This window comes from Nycticebus coucang, chromosome 9, assembly GCF_027406575.1.
Source record: "Nycticebus coucang isolate mNycCou1 chromosome 9, mNycCou1.pri, whole genome shotgun sequence".
NCBI classification, from domain to species: Eukaryota; Metazoa; Chordata; class Mammalia; order Primates; family Lorisidae; genus Nycticebus; species Nycticebus coucang.
The window spans coordinates 81,088,981-81,116,357 of record NC_069788.1 but is presented as its reverse complement, the minus strand read 5'-3'; the positions used below and the strand labels follow the sequence as shown (position 1 = coordinate 81,116,357).

Here is a 27,377-nt window from a genome sequence, read left to right as displayed (position 1 = left end):
GCTCCTATTTGATGTTTTTGCTGAGGTTGTGCCCTTTGCCATTCTAGCAACGAAGAAAAACTGTGCTGTATTTGCCAATGATCTCAATCCTGAATCCTATAAATGCCTGTTATACAATTGTAAATTAAATAATGTGGACCAAAAGGTGAAAGTCTTCAACTTGGATGAAAAAGACTTCTTCCAAGGACCAATTAAAGAAGAGTTAATATAGTAGCTGGGACTGTCGAAAGAAATAAAACACTCTGTGCACATTGTCATGAACTTGCCAGCAAAGCCTATAGAGTTTCTTAGTGTTTCAAATCCCTTTTAGATGAGAAGCCATGCAGGAGTGAGCTCCTTCCCATAGTGCACTGTTACAGCTTTTCCAAAGATGCTAATTCTGCTGAGGATGTTCGGCAACAAGCTAGAGCTGTGTTAGGCATGTCCTTGGAGGCAGGAAGTTCAGCTCACCCAGGGAGAAATGTGACTCCTAACAAGAAAATTCTGAGCATCACCTTTCAGATTCTTGCTGCTGTACTCTACAAGAACTAGATCATAAATCTAGAGAATCACAAAGATCCACCTCTTAAACGGCAGAGGAGAGATAAAGCCCTTTGAGAAGAAAAAACACAAATCGCTTCAAAGACTTAATTGGAAATGTTTTCTCCATCTCCCCGCTAGCCTTTAATGTGGTAAAATTTAATAAAATTTTAGCATCCACGTACTTTACTATTGAACCCTTATACTTTCCCCTGCTCTCTTATAAGTTGAGGATTACTAAACTAAACTTTAATTTGAGAAATAAAAACAAAATCCTAAACCCCCAACCAACTGAACAGCCTCCTTCCTTAGCCAAGATGGCCCCAGAGAAACCTTCTGAGTCTTGACTCAGGTGGGAGGTCAAACACACCTCATTATATGCCTTCCCTTTGGTAGTTTGGATACAACAACTGCCCAGCATTGATATTAAAATAGACATCATAAGACTAAGGGAATGTACTGTTTGTGTCAGTAAGATATCAATTCATAAATAAGACCTAAGGCCATGCCAGGCAAGGGTTAAATCACATATCTCTACACTTAAAGAATAAACCATGTTCTAATTGTAATTTTAAAAAAGGCAATTGTGAAGATAGGACAATTAAAATTTTTAAGTCTGAGGAACAGAAAGAAAAATACTGAAGAAAACTGAACAGATCCTAAGGGACCTGTGCGACTTACCAAGCAGACTAAGATCTGTGTAATAAAAGGAGAAGAGGGAGAGAGGGGGAGAGACAGAATATTTGAAGAAATAATGGCTGGTACATTCCCAAACTTGATAAAAAACATGAGCATAAACATCCAGGAAGTTCACCAAACTCCAAGCAAGAACTCAAAGAGACCCACTCACTTTAGAACCAAAGATACATATAGGTTACAGGTGAAAGGATGGAAAAAGACATTCCATGCAAATAGTAACAAAGAAAACAGGGTAGCTATGCTAAAATAATACAAAATAGACTTTAAAAAAACAGCAACTTTAAAAGGGACAAAGAAGGACATTATATACATGTGTATTAATTAAAGTCTCAGTACAGCAAGAAGGTATTATTACAAATATTTACGTATCTGATAATGAGACCATCAAAATATATAAAGAAAAAATTACAGAAATATAGGGAGAAATAAATAGTTCTACAATAAGTTAGAAACTTTTAGTATCCCCCTCTCAGTAATGGTTAGAAAAGCCAAACAAAAGGCAAGTAAGGAAACTTAACACAATAAGTTAACTAGCTCTACAGATATGTACAGAACACTCTGCTCAGCAACAGTAGCATACACATTTTTCTCAAATGTACGTGGGCCATTTATTAGGAGAGATCATATATTAGACTCCCCGAGGCTATAGACTGGTACCAGTCCATAGCATGTCAAGAACTGGGCCATGCAGCAAGAGATAAGCAGGAGACTAGTAAGCAAAGCTCCATCTGTATTTACAGTTGTTTCCCATCACTGCCTGAGCTCTACCTCCTGTCAGGTCTTTCCCCCTACCTTCCATAGGAAAATTGTCTTCCATGTAACTGGTCCCTGATGTCAAAAAAGTTGGAGACCTTTGTGTTAGGCCACAAATTTAAGTCTCAGTAGATTTTTATTTTTATTTATTTTTGAGACAATCTGACTTTGTCGCCCTCAGTAGAGTGATATGGCATCATAGCTCACAGCAACCTCAAATTCTTGCACTTAAGTGATCCTCTTGCCTCAGCTTCCCAAGTAGCTGGGACTACAGGCGTCCGCCACAACACCCTGCTCTTTTTAGAGGCGGAGTCTCGCTCTTGCTCAGGCTGGTTTTAAACTCCTGAGCTGGAGTAATCCAACCTGCCTTGGCCTCCTAGAGTGCTAGGATTATAGGTGTGAGCCACCATGCCTGGTCCTTCAATAGGTTTTTTTTTAAAAATAATCACAGAAAGTATCTTCTTATTTCAACTAAAAGATAAAGTGAAAATAACAAGGGAAACTGGAAAACTCACAACTTTGTGTAAATTAAACAATGCCCTCTTTAGTCAATGAAGAAATCACAAGGAAATTCAAAAATACTTAGAGATAAATGACAATGAAAATATACCAAAATTTATGGGATATAACCAATTTGGTGCAGAGGGGGAAATTTATAGCTTTTAATGTATACATTAAAAGAGTAAGTAAAGTGGGCTCAGTGCCTGTAGCACAGTGGTTATGGTGCTGGCCACATGCGCTGTGGCTGGCAGGTTGGAACCCAGCCCCGGCTGACTAAACAACAATGACAACTGCAACAACAACAAAAATAGCTGGGTGTGTGGCGGGCCCCTGTAGTCCCAGCTACTTGGGAGGCTGAGGCAATAGAATCACTTAAACCGAGGAGTTTGAGGTTGCCGTGAGCTGTGAAGCCATAGCACTCTACTGAGGGTGACATAGTGAAACTCTCAAAAAAATAAAATAAGAAAAGTGGCTGGGCACCATGGCTCACACCTGTAATCCTAGCATTGAGAGGCCAAGGAGGGTGGATTGCCTGATTTTAAGACCAGCCTGAGCTATAGTGACACCTCATCTCTAAAAAAAAATAGCCAGGCATTGTGGCGAGCACCTATAGTCCCAGCTACTCACGAGGCTGAGACAAGAGAATCGCTTGAGCTGAAGAGTTTGAGGTTGCTGCGAGCTATGATGCCACAGCACTCCACAAGGTCAACAAAGTGAGACTCTGTCTCAAAAAATAGAATAAAAGAATAAGAAAAGCCTCTGAAATTAGTAACCTCAACCTAACTTTACAACTTAAGGAACTAGAAAAGGAAGAAAAACTAAACCCAAAGGTAGCAGAAGGAAGGAAATAAAGATTATAACAGAGATAAACAAAATAGACTGGAAAACAATAAAGTCAATGAAAGCAAAAATGGATCTTTGGAAAGATCAACAAAATTGACAAACTTTTAGCTAGATGGACTAAGAAAAAATGAGAGGCTGGATGTCGTGGCTCATGCCTCTAATTCTAGCACTTTGGGAGGCTGAGGCGGGAGGATCACTTGAGGCTAGGAGTTCTACGGCCTGGGCAACATAGCAAGACCCCATCTCTAAAAAAAAAAAAAAATTAGCAAAGCATGATATGAACCTGTAATCCTAGGTATTGGGGAAGCTGAGGTGGAAGGATCACTTGAGCCCAGAAGTTTGAGGCTGTAGTAAGCTATGATTGCATCATTACATGCTAGCCCGGGTGACAGAGACGCTATCTCTAAGGGAGAAGTGGGAACACACTGACAAAAAAAGCCCTGGGCATAATGGCTTCACCAGTGGATTTTCAACTAAATGTTTTAAAGAAAAACTAACACTATTGCTTCTCAAACTGCAAACAGTTGAATAGGAGAAAACTCTTCTTAACTCATCCTATGAGGCCAGAATTAGACTGATACTAAAGTGAGACACAAGAAAAGAAAATCACATACTAAATCCATCATGAACATTGATGCAAAATGTTGAACACTGGTGTAAAAAGTCAAGAAAGTAGTAGCAAACAAAATTTAGCAGCATATTAAAAAAATAATATACCATGACTGAAGTAGAATAGAAACATAGAATTATATTTCTATAATGTGAGGATAATTTAACATATGAAAATTAGTCAATGTAATCCATCACTTTAACAGAAGGAAAGAAAAAAAAAACACATCTCAGTTGATTCAGAAAACCATTTGATGGAATTCAACACCCTTTTATGATTAAAAAACACAACATAACAATTAGGGGTAGAAGAAAACAATCTCAATATAATAAAAGCCATATATGAAAAACTCACAGTGGACAATCATATTCAATAATGAAAGACTGAAAATTTTTACTCTTAAGATTAAGAATGAAGCAAAAATGCCTCCTTTTTCATTTCTATTCAATCCATTGCTAAAAGTTTTAGCCATAACAGTTAGGTAAGAAAAAGAAATAAAAGGCATCTAAATTGGAAAGGAAGAAACATAAGTATCTGTTTGCAGATTACATGATCTCATAATGTAGAAAATCTTAAAGATTCCACCAAAAAAAATTGTTGTGTTTTTTTCTTTTTTAGACTGAGTCTCACTTTGTCACCCTCAGTAGAGTGTTGTGGCATCACAGCTCACAGCTACCTCAGACTCGGGCTACAAGTGATTCTCTTGCCTCAGCCTCCCGAGTAACTGGGACTACAGGCACCTGCCACAACGCCGGGCTATTTTTAGAGACAAGGTCTTGATCTGGCTCAGGCTGGTCTCAAACTCCTGGGTTCAAGTGATCTTCCTGCTTCAGTCTCCCAAGTAGCTAGGACTGCATATAGGTATCTGCCATGATGACTGGCTCATTTTTCTATTTTCTTGTTCAGGTTGTTCTCAAGCTCACCCTCTTGAGAGTAAACATTGTTCTCCCTTCACCCTCCCAGAGTGCTAGGATTAGAGGCATGAGATGCCAGGCCCAGCCAAGTTTGAATTTTACAAGATTAAATGAATCCCAGAGATGTATGGTGGTGATGGTTTCTTAACATTATAAAAGTATTGAATACCCCTTAAGGTACAATTAAAAACGGTTAAAGTGGTAATTTTATGTTATGTTTATTTTAACATAATAAAAAATTGGGGAATGGGGACTTGAGAAAGGAAAAGGAGATGGTGCCTGTGGCTCAGTGAGTAGTGCGCTGGCCCCATATGCTGAGGGTGGCAGGTTCAAACCCAGCCCCGGCCAAACTGCAACAAAAAAATAGCCGGGCGTTGTGGCGGGCGCCTGTAGTCCCAGCTGCTCGGGAGGCTGAGGCAAGAGAATCGCATAAGCCCAAGAGTTAGAGGTTGCTGTGAGCCGTGTGATGCCACGGCACTCTACCCGAGGGCGGTACAGTGAGACTCTGTCTCTACCAAAAAAAAAAGAGAGAGAGAAAGGAAAAGGAGGGTGTTTTTTTGTTTTTTTTTTTTTGAGACAGAGTCTTACTTTGTCATCCTGGGTAGAATGCCATGGCATCATAGCTCACAGCAACCACAAACTCCTGGGATCAAGCCATCCTCTTGCCTCAGCCTCCTGGGTAGCTGAGACTATACCCATCTGCCACAACGCCTGCCAGGTCTTCTGATTTTAGTAGAAATGGGATCTCACTCTTGCTCAGGCTGATCTTGAACTCTTGAGCTCCACCCGCCTCAGCCGCCCAGAGTGCAAGGAATGTCTTTGTGGGTTACAACTTGATGAAGTTTTTCACTACTTTGGTAATGTAATTTTATTTTACATTTTCAAAGCCTACCTATTCACTGGTGTGTAATGGTCCTCCCTCCAAAAAAGCTTACCTGGTTACAGATTCACGGGTTTTGAATATTTTCTCTTATAGGGGAGAACTGAACCCATCACTGTGGTGAAGCTGCTGAGCTGCTTCGATGACCTTGTGGCAGCAGGCACAGCCTCAGGCAGGGTCACAGTGTTTCAGCTTGTCTCTTCCTTGCCAGGGAGAAATAAGCAGGTAAGAACTCATAATTTTAGCACTTTTTGACTTCTTGGCAAATTCATCATTGATTTTAAAATGAGAATTTCTCATTCACCTTGAAAATGTGTGCTTAGAAAAGCTTAACATTGTGCTGTTTATAATTGGGTAACATTTTTATTTCTGGTTGGACTTTTGGCATAAAACACATATGGGTAATTTCAATTTTGCTTAATCTTTTGGTGTGTTCTCTGTGGGTTGTGAGGGTGAATAGACAGATGGAACCTCATGCAGAGTTCTGCATGGAAAACAAGATTGGGGAAAGTAGTTCTTCCATAAATAGTAGCGTTTATGTATACCTTGTCCACATAACCCTAGATCACAGCATTTATCCTTTTCTTTTCCTTGTGTGTATTTTTATCATTTATTCATAGCTTCGAAGATTTGACGTTGCTGGTATTCATAAAAATAGCATTACAGCTCTGGCTTGGAGCCCCAATGGAATGAAATTGTTCTCTGGCGATGACAAGGGGAAAATTGTTTATTCTTCTTTGGATCTAGACCAGGTAAAATTATTTTTAGAAATATTGTTGGCTCTTGCCTTCTTATGTTTTGGAAAATCATTTTCATAATTATATTTTTGGTTAGCTTGTATTTTCAGTCATAGTCCCTCTATAATCTTATTAGTAGTAGTAGTATTTTTTTTTAGAGACAGAGTCTCATTTTATCACCCTTGGTAGAGTGCCATGGCATCACAGCTCACAGCAACCTCTAATTCCTGAGTTTAGGTGATTCTCTTGCCTCAGCCTCCTAAGTAGCTGGGACTACAGACACCTGCCACAATGCCTGGCTATATATAATCTTATTATTTATAACATTTTCTTTCTTTGTTGATCTTTTAAAATTTATTTTTATTTTTTTTAGAGATGGGGTCTCACTCTATCATGAGACAGGCTTAAGTGCAGTGGCATGATCATAGCTCACTGCAGCCTGAAACTCCTCCCCATAGCTAGGATTAATGGAACATGCTATCATGCCTGGCTAACCTTTTCTTTCATGGACTTTTCTAATGTTTTATAAACTCCTACTTCTGTGACTAAAAAGTTGGCCTACTAGAATTTTTCATTCTACTGTTGTATAATTACTACTACTTTAAAAATAAGCTATGATTCCTAATTCCTTGAAAATTCAGTAGGAGTGATGTCAGGCATTTTCCAATCATAATTGTGGACAAAGGTTCATTAATTCAGTGGGTAGAGAACTCACCATTAGCTGTGCCTGGCCTGTGTGAGATGATCCCATGTAACAGGTAGTGGCAGCAGCATGGTCCTCAGTCCCCACCTTCTACATATTTGTTATTTCATCCTTACAACAGTGCTTGAAGCTTTGTGTTCTTATTTCCAAACAAATGAGAATGAGGAATTGTAGCTCCAAGAGATCCAGTAATTAGCCCAAGAGTACAAACTCACTTTCAAACCAAGGTTCTGCTCTGAAGCCCACACCTTTTCCACTGCATGTGTGGCATTATGACTGCCTGTGTTGTGTTTTGTTTGTATTGCCGTGTTTCTCCCAGCTAGACTGAGCTCCTTGGTATCATGATCCTTTCTTTTTCTTATTTTTAGCCTTCATTCATTGTGCTTTGTAGGAGTTCAGCAATTATTAGCTTCGTGACTTTCAGTGCTTCTGATCCAAGACTGACCTATTAACAAATGTTATCTAGCAGTATTTCTCAAACTTTGTAGTCTCAGGACCCCTTTACACTCTTATAAAGAGGACCCCAGAGAGTTTTTGTTTATATGGCTTGTATCTAAACAAGTACACTGTGTTAGAAATTAAAACTGAGAAATTAAAAAAAAATTATTTTGAAATAATAATAAATCCACTATATGTTAATATAAATAACATTTTGTGAAAATAATTTTTTAAACAAGTGGAAAGAATGGCATTACTTTATATTTTTACAAATCTCTTTAGTATCTACCTTAATAGAAGACAGTTGGATTCTGCATTCAATCTGTTACAATACACTGTTTTGGTTGAGGTATCTGAAAAAAAGTCTATCTTTACACAGACAGCTAGATGGAAATGGGAGGAGCATTACGTAGGCTTTTCAGATAATTGTGAATATTCTTCTTTAATAATATCCTCAAATTGACAGAAGATCGTTTCTTTAAAGGTTACAATTACAAATGACAAATGATAGTTTCTTTAAAGGTTAGTTACAATGTGGAATCTGAAAACATAATGTATTTTCTGTGCTTTGTTACATTAAAATCTATTATTGCCATGTATGATTTTGAACATTGTGTATTGGTCATTTGGTTAATAGAGTGATGCAGCACTTCCGAATACTGATACATTTTATTATACAATATCAAATCACGAGCATTCTGATTAGGAGAGTACTATTGAGAATCTGGTCAAGTGTACAGGGACAGATACAAGTTTTCAAAATTCTAATCTTCACTTGAAATGAAAAATTACGCTCATTTATTTTCCTTGAAGTGATAAGGGTCACTTTTTGGTTTTTTGCTTTTTTTGAGAAAATGTCTACTTAATACCCAAGTTTGAATAATTACAGTATTTCAAGTAAAAAATTGTGTTCTGTGAAAAAAGCAGCTATCTCAGCTTACAGTTCTAACCTTTGCACAAGAGCTTTCCTTGAGAGAACCAGTATATTCAGTGCGCAGAAGGGCTGTGTGTTCTTTTGTCACTTAGAATACAAAAATATCTACCCTCAAGGGTCAAAATTTAGTGAAATTATAATTTTCTTCATCAAAGCCCTTCTCAAGTGCACACGTTTTTGCTGTGAGCCTGTGGTGGTGACGGGTACAATGACAACTAGTAGAGTTTGGTGCTGCTGCCTTGATTTGGGCAAGGTACCAAGTAGCTCTTCCCATATGGCTCTTGCACTATCAGTGCAAATGTCAGCCCAGGGAGAAAGACAGATAACATCTTCAGATTATTATGAAAATGGTTTTGACCTAGTAGACCACTTGAAAGGGTTTTAGAGAAACCCTCTAGGCTTGTGGACCTCACTTTGAGAGCTGCTCCATAGGAAAATATTTTGTTGAGGTTATAAAGGGTCCATTGTCTTTGTACTTTCCTGCTGCCACAGTTACTGCTACATGTCTTTCCCCTCCTCCCCCAACCCTGTGGGCAGGCTTGTGAGGAAACAGGACTGCTCATGTACCTCCATTCAGGAAAGAGAGAAAAAAATCAGATTTGAAAAAGATTGTTCATCATTTTTTGGCCAAATTGATAATTATTTTAAAAGACATAGTGCTTAATAAGATTTGTAAAAAAGGTGTGGGAGAATGCAGGTTTTGCAAAATACGGCATAATAAAATCCTGTCAAAAGCTAAGTGAAGGCTCGGTGCCTGTAGCACAGTGATTACAGCACCAGACTCATACACTGAAGTTAGTGGGTTTGAACCTACCTACCCCGGGCCAGCTAAACTAACAGTGACAACTGCAACAAAAAATAGCCGGATGTTGTGGCTGGTGCCTGTAGTCCCAGCTACTTGGGAGGCAGAGGCAAGAGAATCGCTTAAGCCCAGGAGTTTGAAGTTGCTGTGAGATGCGACACCACAACACTCTACCGAGGGCAACATAGTGGAACTCTGTCTCTAAAAAAAAAGAAACTAAGTGAAAAGTTGAAAAACTATATTCTGAGTAACTTCAAGTAGGGGGACCTGTGGTGAAATTTCTCTATGTTGATTGTGGTGGTGGTCTATGACTACAGATTTGTCAAAATTTATAGACTTGTGGCTTGGAGCCTGTAGCTCAGCAGTTAGGGCACTGGCCACATGCACCCATGGTGGGTTCAAACCCCGCCCGGGCCTCCTAAATAACAATGACAACAACAAGAACAAAATAGCCGGCATTGTGGTAGGTGCCTATAGTCCCACCTACTTGGGAGACTAAAGCAAGAAAATTGCTTAAGCCCAAGAGTTCGAGGTTGCTGTGTGCTGTGACACCACAGCACCCTACTAAGGGCAACAAAGTGAGACTCTGTCTCTTAAAAAAAAAAAAAAAAATTTATAGAATTGTATACCTAAAAAAGGGTAAATTCTATTCTATGTACATTTTATCAATACATCTGACAGATGCTCCTTTCCCCTGAAAAAAAGTTATGTTATATTGCAGCAATATTTTATAACCAATTGGTGAAACTGCTTCAGGGGAAAAATAACTCACAAATCAGATTCTTAACACCCTGAAGTGTAGTTTATGTTAGCAATAAAATGGCTTTTATAATTTTATTTTGTGTTTATGTATAATATTATATATAATACCATTTTATATTAATACCATTTGAATTTCTTTGCCTCTTCCAGTTGTCAAAGGTATAGTATCCTCAAAACTGCTTTGAATTCTTTGTGAGGGGAGAGTATAATATGAACTTTGAGTGCTCATCATTGTCATGATAATTTTATAGCAAGTCCAATTCCAGACCTGGTGACTCAAACCCACAATCATAGCACTTTGGGAGGCTGAGGTGGGTGGATAGCTTGAGCTCACGGATTCAAGACCAGCCTGAGCAAAAATTGAGACCCCTCTCTACTAAAAATAGAAAAACTGAAGCGAGAGGGTCACTTTAGCCCAAGGGTTGGAGGTTGCTGTGAGCTATGACATCATAGCATTCTACCCAGGGTGACAGCTTGAGACTCTGTCTCAAAAAAAAAGTCCCATTCCATTGTGTTTTATGATAGAATACAGTGATACCTTGGAATCCGAACTTAATCTGTTCCAGGACCCCATTTGAGTTCCAAATCATTTGAGTTCCAAGGTAATTTTCCCCTACAAAATAATAGAAACTGGATTCATCTGTTCCTGGGTCCCACAAATTCAAATTTTCAAAATGATTTTAACAGTAAATACTCTGGGCTCGGTGCCTATAGCTCAAATGTCTAGGGTGCTAGCCACATTTACCAGGGCTGGTGGGTTCAAAACAGGCCCTGGCCAGCTAAACAACAATGACAACTGCAACAAAAAAATAGCTGGGTGTTGTGGCAGAAACCTATAGTCCAGATACTTGGGAGGCTGAGGCAAGAGACTCCCTTAAGCCCAAGAGTTTGAGGTTGCTGTGAGCTGTGACACCACAGCACTCTACCGAGGGCAAAATAGTAAAACTCTAAAAAAAAAAGTAAATACTCTGGATTTTAAGGTAAAATATTAACAAAATAATATTTGAATAAAAATATAAATTGATAAAAATATAAAGGTTTGTTTCACCACACTTGAATACTTGTTTCAAAGCATACCCCTTACTGTTCACTAACTCCTTAAATCCTTTACAAACTTTTCCCCTGCTTGTGAATTACAACTGGCAGCCTCTCTGCGCATAACAACGCTATGGATCCCAGTCCTTTTCTTTAAGTTCTTGAACCACCCCCTTCTGGCTTTGAACTCCTCCTTTTGAGCACTAGTATCAGGCGTGTCTTTCACTAATCATCCTGGAGGACCTTGGCTTTCTCATAAATTATCATCTCAGAAATCACAAAACCAGCCAGCTGTGATTAATTTCATTAATTCAAACTAAGAGAAGTTCTTCCATCTCTTCCATACTTTTCATTCACCAGATTAGCTGCTCTGATAGCATCTTTATTTTTCAAAATCATACAGTCGATTTAGGCATCCCAAACATAGTAGCAAGATCAGCCACACATGAACACAAAATAGGCAGAAAAGCACATAAATAGCAGCGAAAATCACACACCATGCTTTCACTACAGCTTCTGACAACGAACTGAACAACAAAGCGCATGGGTGGCCTGAGCGCTGGGGAAACATATGCACAAGAACACACGAACAACATGCTGGGCGTTTGGATTCCAAGGCAGTGTCAGATTTTGGGCAAAATATGCTTGAATTTTTCGTTAAGATTCCAAGTCGTTCGAGTTCTGGGGTGTTTGGATTCTGGGGGCGGTACTATAATATGCACAGTATGACATTTCTATTTAGATCTTTATGGATTCTTCTTTGGACTATCTACTGAGAACATTTTTAAAGAAAGTATACAGATTTTTAAATGTTTCCTGTCAAACTTGATATAGCAAGAGGTAGATTAGCATTGACTATTTTCTCATTAGTAACGACTTTTCCAAATAATCTTACTGCAGTGAGTTGACACTAAATTTGAAGAGAATTAAAGCATTTGTCATAAGGTGTAAATTGACCTAAATACTACTAGGAGAAAGTGTGCTTGCGAATTATAACAGAAGTCAGGTTACTGTCGCTTAGCACTCATACTAGGTTTAACTGGACTTTCTCTGACAGGGCATTTGTAACTCCCACTTGGTGTTAGAGGAGCCTTCTTCAATTGTGCAGCTGGATTATAGCCACAAAGTACTGCTTGTGTCTACTTTGCAGAGAAGTCTGCTTTTTTACACTGAAGAAAAATCTGTCAAGCAAATTGGAACACAACCAAGGAAAAGGTAAGCTTCACAAGTATTCCAGTTTGGCCTGAATGTTGGACCTTGTGGCAAAATCTTGGGTTTTCTTGGATTGTCCATTTTCCAGTTGCACCTAAGGGTCCCGTGCCTGTCTCGGACTCCTCCTTTCAGCATCAGATTGGAAGTGTAAGTTTTTTGGACTGAGGAGCTACAGGACCCTGCAGGTGCAGCTACTCTGCCTCAGAGGGTGCTCCATTCTGTGGAGGAGCCTGGGAGATCTGGTCTTTGTATTAGATCTTTATGGATTCTTCTTGGAACTATCTACTGAGAACATTTTAAAGAAAGTATACAGATTTTTAAATGCTTCTTGCCTCCTCGTGCAGGCACCCCCTCTGCAAAGGCCTAGGAAAGAGTCAGGGGCATGACAGTCAGTGAATGTTTGCTGGGTGTCTCTGTGGACTGTGGCAGGCTTGGGGATGATGCAATGAATAGGGCATCATCTGAGCCCTCTGCTGTGGAAATTGAAATGCAGACAAATGCTTGTTAACCATTGTGTTAGCTAAAATTGCAAAAAAAAAAAAGGGCCTGTGGCTCAAAGGGGTGGGGCGCCGGCCACACGTGCCAGAGGTGGCGGGTTCAAACCCAACCCCGGCCAAAAACTGCAAAAAGCAAAACAAAACAAAACAATTGTGTTAGCTGTCTATGGACCAACATACAGGGTGCTATATGAGTTTAAACTGCCTTCTCTCTAGCTGAGGGATCAGAGGAGACTGCCTGAAAGCATGGGGCCTGCAGGATGAGTGGGATAAGCCAAGGAAAGGGAGGGTTCCACTTCAGATTGCTCCTCCTTTAACCAGCTACCTGGAGAGAAGGCAGCAAAGAGAAGTCCACCTGTCATAACAGCTAGGTGGAAGAAGGCAGCTGGAATTCATGGGTGACCTGTAAAGCATTGTCCCCACCCAGCTCATAAATCATGCCTGCAGAATTCTACAGCCAGCTTTCATGGGGACAGGCTGAGGAAATGGGTAGAGTGGTAGAGCTGTTTATCCCCCTTATCCTGAAAAGAGGGAATGAGGAGTCAAGATGGGGATGGGGGAATAGAGGGTGGCACCAGTGCGCATTGGGTGTAGATTGGCAGATGGGAATTGGAGGATTTCCTATTTTGTGTCTTCCAGTAAAGGGCACTGTTGCTTACCAAGAATCTCGGCAGGACAGTGGATGGAAAGAAACATGGAGAGGGTTTGAGGCTGGCCCTGGGGGAAAGTGAGAGCAGGCAACTTGGAAACTTGCTGAGATTGGCAGGCATGGATGAGAGCCCGAGGCTGGTGGTGCCACCCGTGACAGGCCACTGGGGAGGGTCTGGGGGGCCAGATGGGTGGAGCCAGCGGCTATGGTCATGCTCTCAACCCGTTACTCTGTGTCCTAAGCTTTATAGCAACACAGTGGAAGTTTATTCTCTTATCTGCATGGAAGCCCTTTAGTGGTTGAAAGACACTCTTACGCCTGCCCTTCAGCTTTTGTTTTCCATGCTGAATCCTTTCTTAAGTCCATCAACAATCTGGCCTTTTTATAATAGTAATCTTCCCATGGACCCCTGGAGAATTCAAGTGAGGTTTGTAGCTCAGACACAGTGGCTCTGCAGAACTTAGCTCTGACTTTTCCTCTGTGATATCCTACTCTTCTGTCCAGCATTTTGTCCCAGTTCATCTGTCAGTGTCTTGCTTTATTGTGTTTTTGGAAGGAAGGCAGAGGGTAAAGAGATTTAAAAACCAGTTACCTTACACATGAGTCATGTAACAGTCTCACTTAACCAGCCTTCTAACTTCTTGTGTGGAGACCTGAGCAGTTTCTGTGAACCTCTCCAAACAGTGGTCTGTGTGGTCAGGTTTTTGGTAACATTGATTAAAAGCATTCTCTGTGCCAGGAGCTGTCCCAAGATACAGAAACAAGAAAATATGACCCTTTTCTCAGAAGGAGGGATATTTTATGGAGCCTTAGAGAAATGGAGGTTAACAGGGAATAAATGGAAACATCTTTTTATTTTTTTTTGCAGTTTTTGGCCCGGGCTGGGTTTGAACCCACCACCTCTGGCACATGGGGCTGGCGCCCTACCCCTTTGAGCCACAGGTGCTGCCCAATGGAAACATCTTAAAGGCTCGCCTTTCTCTTGTTACTAGCTTAGATGGTAGTTAGATCGTCTTTGGGATAGAATAGTGAGAAAGGGTCTCCATAGGGTGGTGATAGTTAAGCTGAAGCCTAAAGCCTTGGGGAGCTGGTGGAAGAGCATTCCGGCTTATGGAACTCCACAGGCCAAGGTCCCAAGTTGGGCCAGGGCTTGGATATTCAAGGAGCCAGAGACGGGCTCGAGCACTGGTATAAAGTGAGGTTGGAGAGAAAAGTATAGGCCAGCTTGGGAGGGGGTGCGGTGCCCTGATTTATTTTAGGTGCCATGGAATGCTATTGTTGGGCTTCAGGCAGAAGAATAACACTCTAAACTGTGTTCTAGAGCCCACCCTAGTTCTGTGTAGAAAATTAATTTAAGGAAGCAGGGAGAGGCCCATTGCAGGGGTCCCAGGGGACAGGTAGAGGCTGCATTAGAACATCATCACTAAAAGGATAGGGGTAGTTGAAAGGAGAAGCAGTTTGGAGATAGAAAGGAAAGAATAAAGTATAATTTTTATGCTCTTGGCTAAAGCAGCTCATTAGATGGGGTAGCCATTGACAGAGATGGGAGAGATAGGTGGGTGGGGGGGACCAAGTTGGGCATCAGGAGTTCTGTTTTGGACTTGCTGAGTCTGAGATGCCCGATAGATGGAAGTTATGTCCAGGTCTCAGCCAGAGAAGAAAATTAGGTCGTCAGACACATGTGACACCGACACACTGACATATGGATGACTCCACCTAAGCAGTATCTGTCCATCCAGCCCTGAAATCTCCTCAGTGAGTCTCTGCTTTATGCCAGACACTCTTCACCTGGGAGATACAGACCTATGCTTTGAGGAAGTATGCACGCCTGTGGGGACAGGCATGAAACAGGCATATTGGTGCTCCGTAGTGATAAGCTGGGAGGCAGGGGCCAGAGAGGAGGAAGCAGGGCACATGGGGTCTCTTTTAATAGGAAGACAGAGAAGATTCCTGAGGGATGGCCTGAGCTTATTCCTGAAGAAGAACTTGAGGCAGAGGGACCCACACACCGAGTATCTGAGTAGCAAGGCCGGGTGTGTTGCACACAGGGGTTGGGGGGATCTCTTCCCATAAGCTGTGTGGGCCCTGCTAGGAGTAGGGGGTGACTGCTTTTTTGACTGCTGTGGCCAGTCATTAGAGGGTTATGACCAGGGAATGACACTCTGGTTACTGTTTGAAAATATACCAGAAGGAGCCAGGTACAATGGCTCCTTTATACCCAGCACTGTGGGAGGCTGAAGCAGGTAGGCTGCTTGAGCTCATGAGTTTGAGACCAGCCTGAGCAAGAGCAGACCCCATCTCTAAAAAAAGAAAAATACTAGCTGGGCATTGTGGCAGGCCTGTAGTCCCAACTACCCAGGAGGCTAAGGCAAGAGGCTCTCTTGAGACCAAGAGTTTGAGGTTGCTATGAGCTGTGCCACCATGGCACTCACTCTACCCAGGGTGACAGAGTGAGACTCTGTCTCCAAAGAAAAAAAGAAAGAAAGAAAAGAAATATACCAGAAGGGGCAAGAGTGGCAGTTCCAGGGGCCAGCAGTGGGGCTGCAGGAGATGAGGTGAAAGATGGTGAGGCCCGTGCTGGGGCAGACAGGGCAGGTGGTGGGAATGTACCCAAGGTAGTGCTGCCGCATTGGCTCTGGGCTATGAGAGACATGAGACTGAGATGATTCCTTAGGTGGTGACCTGTGTGGCTGGGTAAGTGGAGATGCTGCATATGATACAAAGAAGCCTGGACAGGAGAAAGTTTTTGGTCATGTGTCCGGATGTGGGAGGAAAGAGGAGATAAAACAGTCTGCTGTGGACTCATAGAATCCTCTTCCTCCCAGTGGAGAGCTGGAGTGAGCAGATGGATGCCCAGTGTGCGGCTTCCTTGCTCACTTGGGGGAGCCATGCGCTGGTGCCATCAGTGTGTGGAAGGAGGGCACTGCTAGGAAAGGAAGGCTGGTGTTGGGAGGTTGGGGAGTGAGGTTTCAGGCCACATAGAGGGTCAGAGGAGCTGTTGGGCCCTTAGATACAGGCTGAGACAGGCTTTTGGATTGGACAGCATGGAGGCCATGTGTGATTTCCCTTGTGAATAGCAGGGCTGAAACATTGGAGGGTCTGAAAAGATGTCTGAACAGTGAATACAGACATCTTTTTGGAGGAATCTTTTTTTTTTTTTTTTTTGTAGAAGGGAACACAGGAAGAGATGGTTCCCAGAGGGGAACACGAGCCCGATGGGAGTTTTTGTTGTTGTTGTTGTTGTTGTTGCAGTTTGGCCAGGGCTGGGTTTGAACCCACCACCCTCAGTATATGGGGCTGGTGCCCTACTCACTGAGCCACAGGCACACACCCCCCCATGGGAGTTTTTAAAAAGGGACTGTTGCGGCATGTTGGTGTGTTGTGGGCAGGCCTGCAGAGGGAACACAGTGGTGGCACAGAGTGCAGGTCACAGCCTCAGGAGAGCCCTCTCATGGAGGAGTTAGCCTGAAATCTGGCCAGGATGTTCTTCCAGAGGAATGTGGTAGGACAAGGGAAACTTGTAGCAAGGGGGGGTCTGCTCATCAAGTCTGTGAGCCTCTTCAGACCAGACTATGTATATGTTACTTCCAGAAAACCTCAAGGCCGGGCTATCCCCAGCTGTGAATTATAAGGCTGCTCTCTTTGTTCTCCCCTGTGTTGTGTTGTATTATTTCATGTGTCAGATGTCTCTCCATACCTGTGACTGGGTCTCCTGGAGTCCGATCCTTAGGGAAGTCCTCTGTGGCAGCAGCGCATTGCGCATTGCACATTGCAGTCAGCATTATACATGTGGAGCCTGAGCCCATGTCAGAGCCAGTACCAGGTTCTGAAACAGTTATCACTGTCGCCATGTCCATTTTGCTGGTCTGTGGGCTTCTGATGGTTGAGATCAATGTCAGGGCTTCTTTGGATCCTTCCACTCACCCATCATAGACTGTCATGCTCCCATTTGGGCCTCTGAATACACCATATACTATGCACAAAATTAGAAAACACTAACGTGATGGTTAGAATTTGTGAACCAGAAAACACTTGTTTCATATTAATGTGGCCTATAAAGGGAAGTAAATATTTTTTGGTTTTGTTCTTTGAGATAGGGTCTCACCATGTTGCCCAGGCTGGCCTCAAGCTCCTGGCCTCAGGCTGTCCTCCTGCCTTACTTCCTGAGGAGCTAGGACCACAGGTGTGCATCACTATGCCTGGCTTTAAAGTACTCTTTCTTTCTCTCTTTTTAAAAGTATTTTTATTTTTTTTTATTTTATTTTTTGGAGACAGAACCTCAAGCTGTCGCCCTGGGTAGAGTGCTGTGGCATCACAGCTCACAGCAACCTCCAACTCCTGGGCTCAAGCAATTCTCTTGCCTCTGCCTCCCAAGTAGCTGGTACCACAGGCGCCCACCACAACGCCCGACTATTTTTCGGTTGCAGCCCTCGTTGTTTGGTGGGCCAGGCTGGATTTGAACCCAGCAGCTCAGGTGTATGTGGCTGGCACCTTAGCTGCTTAACCCATAGGCGCCAAGCCTAAAGTACTCTCTTAAATCATCAGTGGCTTTCCTGGAAATATTCTCCACCAAAATTAAGAATCTTTTTTTTTTTTTTTATGATTTTAGAATACTGCAAAGCTCAGACCTTAAAAGTTGAAGTTATTAATGTCAAATTCAACATGACATCAGGAAATGGTACAGAATCACACTGACAGTAGACTGTGGCTGAGTTGGGTTCTAAGACAATTTACACCTGGTTCTAGCAGGTTCTTTACAGCTTAACTGCCTTCTCCCAACTCACCAGTCACTCCCAGGATCCTACTGCAACAGCCCACTTATGTTCAAGGTCTCACCTTTTTCCCACGCTCAGTCCAGGGTTTCACATTGGTCTGAATTCCTTGAGCAGCTTTTTGTACCTCAGAAATGCCACTTCCCAGATGCTATTGTAATGGTTCATACACACATCCGCCTCACTGTGCTGTGAGACGGGGTGAGGACCTTATCTTATCCTTTCTATTATCCAAAGCACCAAACGTGGTGTCTCAGCATATAGGAACGCAAATGTTGGTTAAAATGAGTGCTTTAGTTATATAAGGTGAGCAAAACCAAAGTAGAAGCAACAAGAGATTTTAAAGAAGTCCTATAAATTGAAGAACAGATTAAAAATTGGATCCCCCTGGCGGTGCCTGTGGCTCAGTCGGTAAGGCGCCGGCCCCATATACCGAGGGTGGTGGGTTCAAACCCGGCCCTGGCTGAACTGCAACCAAAAAATAGCTGGGCGTTGTGGCGGGCGCCTGTAGTCCCAGCTACTCGGGAGGCTGAGGCAAGAGAATGGCTTAAGCCCAAGAGTTTGAAGTTGCTGTGAGCTGTGACTCCATGGGACTACTGAGGGTGACATAATGAGACTCTGTCTCAAGAAAAAAAAAAGCTGAATTTGATAAATGATACTCTCCTTTGACCCTATGCAGAAGTATTTAGTTTTTGAGGTGCCACAGAGAGCTAATGAGATGCTGACATGCAAGGAAACCCTCCAAATAACTATGTGCGTGACTGTGTGGGGTGAAGCCCTAGGGGTGGTCCTTGGAAGGGTTAGGTGTGCTGCTGTGTGCAGGGAGAGTTAGAAAAGAGGCACAACATACATTGTGTCAAGCATGTAGTGGTAACATAGGTGAAGCTGCCTGCAGTCTTATTCAGGGCAGTTGAGTGTTTGTGGGGGCTGACAGTGTTACAGGCTTTGCTTTTTGTGCTTCACCTCTGCCTTTTAGATAGGATTTATGGCAGGTTTACAGATTGGGAAAGGTTAAATCTAGAAAGGTTAAATAACTACATATATCACACACCTGTTAAATGTCAAAGCTGGACATTAAGCCAGGCATCCCTCTAAAGCCAGCACTCTTTCTACTTTTTACAGTCTGAGAAATATTTGGAAGAGAAAACCAACAAAGCTTAGGTTTGAACTGAAACTCTTAAATTTGAACTCTGGTAGAAGTCTGAGTGTTCACAAAGATGTTAAATAAAGGGGCTGGGTGCGTTGGCTCATGCCTGTAATCCTAGCACTCTGGGAGTCCGAGGCAGATGGATTGCCCTGAGCTCACAGGTTTGAGACCAGCCTGAGCAAGAGTGAGACCCCGTCTCTAAAAAAAATAGCCAGGTGTTGTGGTAGGCGCCTGTAGTCCCAGCTACTTGGGAGGGTGGGGCAAGAGAATCGCTTAAGCCCAAGAGTTGAAAGTTGCTGTGAGCTGTGACACCATAGCACTCTACCAAGGGTGACAAAGTGAGACTCTATCTCAAGAAAAAAAATATATGTGTAATAAAGAGAACTCAAGTTGCTTATGGGCGTACAGCTTGATATAATCACATTAGAAAAAGTTTGAATTTGTCATCTAAACTTGACTATGTTCCCAGCAACCCAACAACTCTACTCCTGAAATATCCTTTGCAAACTCTTAGATATGTATGCTAGGACCAGTCCTCAACCTTTTTGGCACCAAAGACCCTGTTCCATAGAGGTCGGAGGGACTTTGGGGATGATTCAAGTACATGATATTTATTGTTTACTTTATTTCTATTAATATTACATTGTAATATGTTATGAAATAATTATAAAACTCTCCATAATACAGAATCAGTGGGAGCCCTGAGCTTGTTTTCCTTCAACTAGATGATCCCAGCACTAGTATTACCACCTCAGCTCCACCTCAGATCATCAGGTATTAGATTCTCATAATGAGGGCATAACTTAGATCCCTCACATGTGTAGTTTATAGTAGGGTTCATGTTCCTGTGAGAATCTAATGCTACTGCTGATCTGACAGGAGGCAAGGCTCAGATGCTGATATGAGTAATGGGGGTGGCTATAAATACAGATGAAGATTTGCTCACTGGCCTCACGCCCACTCACGTCTTGCTAGGTAGCCTGATTCCAGTAGTCCATGGACTGGTATGGTCCACAACCCAGGGGTTGGGGACCATGGTGCTCGGAGATATGTGCAACAATACTTATTCATACTATAGTTCAAAATAAAAAGTAACAACTCAAATATCTATCCACAAAGAATGAATAAATTGTGGAGTATGGTAAGTCTTAATGTTGTCAGTACATTCTTGGAAACAGTGACTTGAAGTGAAATGACATATGATGAAAATAATTTTAGTCCCCATCTATGTTATAATGAAACAACATTAAGGGAAACGATGTTATCCAAACTTCTGCTTTAGATTGTTTTACTTACAGTCATAGTTTCTTTCTTTCTTTCTTTCTTTTCTTTTTTTGAGGCGAGAGTCTCACTTTATTGCCCTTGGTAGAGTGCCATGATGTCATAGCTCACAGCAACCTCAAACTCTTGGGCTCAAGTGATTCTCTTGCCTCAGCCTCCCAAGTAGATGGGACTATAGGCGCCTGCCACAATGCCCAGCTGTCTTTTTAGAGATGGGGTCTCGCTCTTGCTCAGGCTGGTCTCAAATCTGTGAGCTCAGAGCAATCCACCACCTCAGCCTCTCAAAGTACTAGGATTACAGGTGTGAGCCACTTCGCCTGGCTCAGTCAGTATCTAAGAACTTATGGACAGTGTTAAGCAAGGACAGCTTACTGGGCTACAGAACACTGAAAATGAACAAGCACCATAGTTCCTTTTTATCAACAAGGATGAATCTTAGAAACAATGTTTTTTTTTTTCCTTTTTGAGACAGAGTCTCATTTTGTCACCCTCAGTAGAGCACCCTTGTATCATAGGTCACAGCAACCTGTAGCTCTTGGGCTCATGCGATTCTCTTGCCTCAGCCTTCCAAGTAGCTGGGACTACAGGTGCCTGCCACGTGCCCAACTACTTTGTTTAGAGATAGCATCTTGCTCTGGCTCAGGTAGGTCTCAAACCTGTGAGCTCAGTCTACCCTCCTCAGTCTCCCAAGTGCTGAGATTACAGGCATGAGCCACTTTGCCCAGCCCTAAAAACATAATATTAAATGAAAAAAAAAAAACAAGTTGTTAAAGTATACAGTTAGCATCATACTTTTTTATGAAAATGAAAGATAAACAGTACTGAGTTATATAATGTTTACGGATGAATAGATATGTACATTAACTATCCATATAAGCAAGGGAATGATGAATGAAAAATTCAATCCAGTAGTCATATGTGGGGCAGGAGAAGACAAGAAATACTAAAAGCATGAGAGAGCATCCTGGAGTGGCTAATGATTTATTTCCTAAATTGCATAGGAACAGGAATTTCCTACATTGTATAGGGGAATGAGTTCCTGGGTGTCTGTTTTATTATTAGGCTTCATAGCTATATATACACAGTCATGCACTGTATGACAACATTTCAGTCAACAGTGGGCCACATATACAACGATAGTCCCATGAGATTTTAATGGAGCTAGAAAATTTCTGTTACTGTTGTAATGTTGCAGCACCATGTGTCATTACCTTTTCTATATTAAAACATGTTTAGATACACAAATGCCTCCTACTGTATACAGTGGGCTACAGTACTCAGTACAGTTACATGCTGTGTACAGGTTTGTAGCCAAGGAGCAATAGGCTGTACCATACAACCTAGATATGTAGTAGGCTCTACCATCCAGGTTTGTGATGTTCACAAAAGGATGAAATTGTCTAATGACACATTTCTCAGAACATTTTTAAATGAGCCTGACTCTCTCTATAACATTCTTTTGCTTGTGTCAGATATTTCATAATTTAAAAAAGAAAAAAAAAATCAAACTTGGGAACTAGAAGGAAAATTAGAAACTTTGATAGTTTTAAAGAAATTCTGAATGGACAACAAAATAGATGGGTTGCTGTGACTCTAGACGTGAACCTCATTCTATCAGGACACTGGAGTGAACACAGCAATCAGACGTCCCAAGGAATAGAACTTCAGAGCAGGGAGATGATGGACAGGACAGACCTGGATTTATCACCTTCCTCAGTTTCCTCTGCTGTGAAATGGAAGTTGTAATATAGTCATGCACCTTAATGACCATGATATGCTCTGAGAAATGCATCATGAGGTAATTTCACCATTGTGTGAACTCAACTCAAATCCATTGAGTGGATTTGCTCAAACCTAAATAGTACAACCTCCTACACACCCAGGCTATCAACCTGCACGGTATATTGAATGCTATAGGCAATTGTAGCACAATTGTAAGTATTTGTATATCTAAAAATAGAAAAGCTACAGCAAAAATAACGGTATTATGAGATTATGGCACCACCATCGTACATGTATATGCAGTTTGTCCTTGACCAAAAACATCTTTAGACAGCACAGGACTGTACTTGCCCCCATTTGCACGTCCTGAGGATTACCCAGGAGAGTGGCAGTAAAATGCCAGATGTAGCACATTGCTACAGGTACTCAGTGAATGGTTCTCATGGAACCAGAGCATGTGCTCAGTGAGCCATATACTTGTGAAGGTGTGTGAGGGAGGGCCTCTGGGTACAGTGATGACAGTGGGGTTTAAGTATCAAAAAATCAAAAAGTATAAAAGAGGAAAAATTAATTCCTAGGTTTAGCCAAAAAATTATTATAGTTAATATCGGAGTTGACAACTGTATTACTTTAAATCAGTCCACATCTGTTTTTCTTTCTTTCTTCTAATTTTAGTACTGGGAAATTTGGTGCTTGTTTTATACCAGGACTCTGTAAGCAAAGTGATCTAACCTTGTACGCATCACGGCCTGGGCTCCGGCTATGGAAGGCTGATGTCCATGGAACTGTTCAAGCCACATTTATTTTAAAAGATGTTTTTGCTGGAGGAGTCAAGCCTTTTGAACTGTACCCGCGTTTGGAATCCTCAGACAGGGGAGGTTGCACCTTACCTGAGAAGCACCTGGGGCTGGTTTCCTGTTTCTTTCAAGAAGGCTGGGTATTGAGCTGGAATGAATATAGTATCTATCTTCTAGACACCATCAACCAGGTAAGCAAAGGGATTGTACCACATCCTTTGTTTCTGTAGGCAAGAGAATGTTTATCTACAAGCTGTCCTGCTTCAGAGCACTTAGAATGATAAAAGGAGCAGTTTTGATTCTAATGCTTTACTTGTTCCTTTGGGCCAGTCAGGGACTCAAATGAAGATTTCATAATTTTTGTAAATTTGAAGAAATAATTAGGTTTTGTTATTCACAATCCTATCTGCTGCCAAGAAATTTTGTGTTCTTTATAATCTATTTGTATCATCTTTTTTTCTTTTCTATTTTTTTGGGGGGTAATATTTTTCTGACTATTCTTACCTTTATGGGGCTATATCATTTTGCCTTTTTTTCTTTTGCTTTTATTTGATGACATATCTTGGGCAAGTTTCCAGCATTGGTAGGCAACAGTTTCTGCTTAAATCACGATGATAGCAGATTACCATTAGAGAAGGATTTAGGAACTTTATTTATTTATTTTTAAGATACAGGGGGTTGCTATGTTGCCCAGGCTGGACTCAAAGCCCTGGGCTCAAGAGATCCTCCCACCTCAGACTCCCAAGCAGCTGGGGCTATAGGGGCCCACCACTATACTTAGCTCAGATCTAGAGACTTAATACAAAGCCATTCAATTTCAGTTTCTCCTTATCTCAAGAGCAGAGCTTTTGCTCTTTTTTTTTTTTTTTTAATTGTTTGGGATTCATTGAGGGTACAAAGAATTAGGTTTGACTGATTGCCTTTGTTAGGTAAAGTCCCTCTTATAATTGTGTCCTGCCCCCAAAAGGTGTGCCATACCCCATGACTCCCCCACACTCCTCCCCTCTCCCTGCTCCCTCATTCATCTACTCCCCACCTTGTATTAGATCATCGACTACCTTCATATTAGAATTGAGTAAATTGGGCTCAGCATCTGTAGCTCAGCAGTTAGGACGCCAGCCACATATACCTGGGCTGATGGGTTCGAACCGGCCCGGGCCTGCCAAACAACAATGACAATGACAACAAAAAATAGCCAGGCATTGTGGAGGGTGCCTGTAGTCCCAGCTACTTGGGAGGCTGAGGTAAGAGAATTGCCTAAGCCCAAGAGTTTGAGGTTGATGCCACAGCACTGTACTGAGGGTGACAAAGTGAGACTGTCTCAAAAAAAAATAGAATTGAGTAAATTGGATTCTTGCTTCTCCCTTCTTGTGATGCTTTACTAAGAAGAATGCATTCCATCTCTAGGTAATACAAAAGATGTAAAGTCTCCATCTCTTTCAATGGCTGAATAGTATTGTATGGTATACATATACCCTAGCTTATTAATCCATTCCTGGGTTGGTGGGCATTTAGGTTGTTTCCACATTTGGGTGATTGTAAATTGAGCTGTGATAAAAAGTCTAGTGCAGGGCGGCTCCTATGGCTCAGTTGGTAGGGCGCCGGCCCCATATACTGAGGGTGGCGGGTTCAAACCCAGCCCCGGCCAAACTGCAACCAAAAAATAGCCGGGCGTTGTGGTGGGCGCCTGTAGTCCCAGCTGCTCAGGAGGCTGAGGCAAGAGAATCGCTTAAGCCCAGGAGTTGGAGGTTGTTGTGAGCTGTGTGAGGCCACGGCACTCTACTGAGGGCCATAAAGTGAGACTCTGTCTCTACAAAAAAAAAAAAAAAAAAGTCTAGTGCAGGGCGGTGCCTGTGGCTCAGTGAGTAGGGTGCCAGCCCCACCCCAGCCAAACTACAACAAAAAAATAGGCAGGCGTTGTGGCAGGTGCCTGTAGTCCTAGCTACTTGGGAGGCTGAGGCAAGAGAATCGCCTAAGCTCAAGAGCTGGACGTTGCTGTGAGCTGTGATACCACAGCACTCTACTTAGGGCAACAAAGTGAGACTCTGTCTCAGAAAAAAAAAGTCTACTGCAAATGTCCTTATGGTAAAAGGATTTTTTTTCCCTCTGGGTAAATGCCCAGTAATTGGATTGCAGGATCAAATGGGAGGTCTAATTTGAGTTTTTTGAGGATTCTCCATACTTCCTTCCAAAAAGGTTGTACTAGTTTGCAGTCCCACCAGCAGTGTAAAAGTATTTCCTTCTCTCTACATCCACTCCAGTGTCTACAGCTTTGTGACTTTGTGATGTGGGCCATTCTCACTGGGGTTAGGTGTTCTCTCAGGGTAGTTTTGATTTGCATTTCTCTGATCATTAGGGACAATGATCATTTTTTTCATAGTTTGTTAGCCATTCATCTGTCTTCCTTAGAGAGTTCATGTCTCTTGCCCAATGATATATGGGATTGTTGACTCTTTTTGTCGATCAATTTGAGTTCTCTATAGATCCTAGTTATCAAGTTTTTGTCCGATTCATAATATGTGAATATCTTTTCTGAAGGTTGTCTATTTGCTTTGGTTATTGTCTCCTTAGCTGTACAGCAGCTATTCAGTTTAATCAAGTCCCATTTGTTTGTTTTTGTTGTTATAATTGCCATGGAAGTCTTCTTCATAAAAGCTTTCCCCTGGATGATATCTTCAAGTGTTTTCCCCACACTTCAAGGATTTTTAATGTTTCATGCCTTAGATTTAAGTATTTTATTCATCTTGAATCAATTTTTGTAAGCGGTGAGAGGTGTGGGTACAGTTTCACTCTTTTACATGTGGTTATCCAGTTCTCCCAACACCATTTATTTAATAGGGATTCTTTTCCCCATTGTATGTTTTTGTTTGGTTTATCAAAAATCAGGTGGTTGTATAATGTTAGTTTCATCTCATGGTTTTCTATTCAGTTCCAAATGTCTATGTCTCTATTTTTGTGCTACTATCATGCTATTTTGATTACTGTGGCCCTATAGTATAGCCTAATGTATGGTAGGGTGATCCCCCCAGCTTTATTTTTATTACTAAGAACTGCCTTGGCTATACGAGTTTTTTTCTGATTCCATACAAAATGAAGAATTATTTTTTCCAAATCTTTAAAGTATGATGTTGGTATTTTAATAGGGATTGTATTGAATCTATAGATTGCTTTGGAAAGTATAGACATTTTAACAATGTTGATTATTCCCAGATTATTCCCAACATTTAACAATGTTGATTATTCCCATACCATGAGCTGGTATGTTCTTCCATTTGTTAATATCTCCTCCTATTTCTTTTCTTAGGGTCTTGTAATTTTCTTTATAGAGGTCCTTCACCTCTTTTGTTATGTATATTCCTAGGTTTTTTTGTTGCTTTTTTTTTTAATCGAAGCTACTGTGAAGGGAATTGTGTCCTCGATTAGCTTCTCAATTTGGCTGTTATTGGCATATAAAAAGGCTACTGATTTGTGGACATTGATTTTATATACTGAGGTATTACTGTATTTTTTGATTACTTCCAGGAGTCTTGTGGTTGAGTCTTTGGAGTTCTCTAAGATCGTATCATCAGCAAAGAGTGAGAGTTTGACCTCCTCTGCCCCCCATCTGGATGCCCTTTATTTCCTTCTCTTGCCTGATTGTATTAGCTTCCAATATTATGTTGAATAGTGGTGGCAATAGAAGACAACCTTGTCTGGTTCCAGTTCTAAGTGAAAAAGCTTTCCCTGGGCGGGGCCTGTGGCTCAGTGAGTAGGGCACCGGCCCCATATACCCAGGGTGGCGGGTTCAAACCCAGTCCCGCCAAACTGCAACAAAAAAATAGCCGGGCGTTGTGGCGGGCGCCTGTAGTCCCAGCTGCTCGGGAGGCTGAGGCAAGAGAATCACATAAGCCCAAGAGCTGGAGGTTGCTGTGAGCCATGTGACACCACGGCACTCTACCCCAAGGGCAGTAAAGTGAGACTCTGTCTCTACAAAAAAAAAAAAGCTTTCCCTTTTACTCCATTCAGTGTAATATTAGCTGTGGCCTTGTCATAGATGGCTTTGATCAGTTTAAGAAATGTACCACCTATGCCTGTACTCTTAAGTGTTCTAATTAGAAAACGAAGCTGAATTTTATCTAATGATTTTTCTTCATCTATTGAGAGGATCATATGGTCTTTGTTTTTGCTTCT

General features: G+C 41.8%; 1 protein-coding gene across 1 annotated transcript in view; it reads left to right on the top strand.

Annotated features, from left to right (window-relative positions):
* The window catches only part of TECPR2 (tectonin beta-propeller repeat containing 2), a 140,990-nt gene that overhangs the window by 26,937 nt on the left and 86,676 nt on the right, over positions 1 to 27,377 (top strand). Inside the window, exons 3-6 of the mRNA XM_053601267.1 lie at positions 5,816 to 5,944; positions 6,340 to 6,471; positions 12,188 to 12,345; positions 23,086 to 23,398. Of these exons, the coding sequence (XP_053457242.1) occupies positions 5,816 to 5,944; positions 6,340 to 6,471; positions 12,188 to 12,345; positions 23,086 to 23,398 (732 nt within the window). The remainder of the gene's footprint in view (positions 1 to 5,815; positions 5,945 to 6,339; positions 6,472 to 12,187; positions 12,346 to 23,085; positions 23,399 to 27,377) is intronic.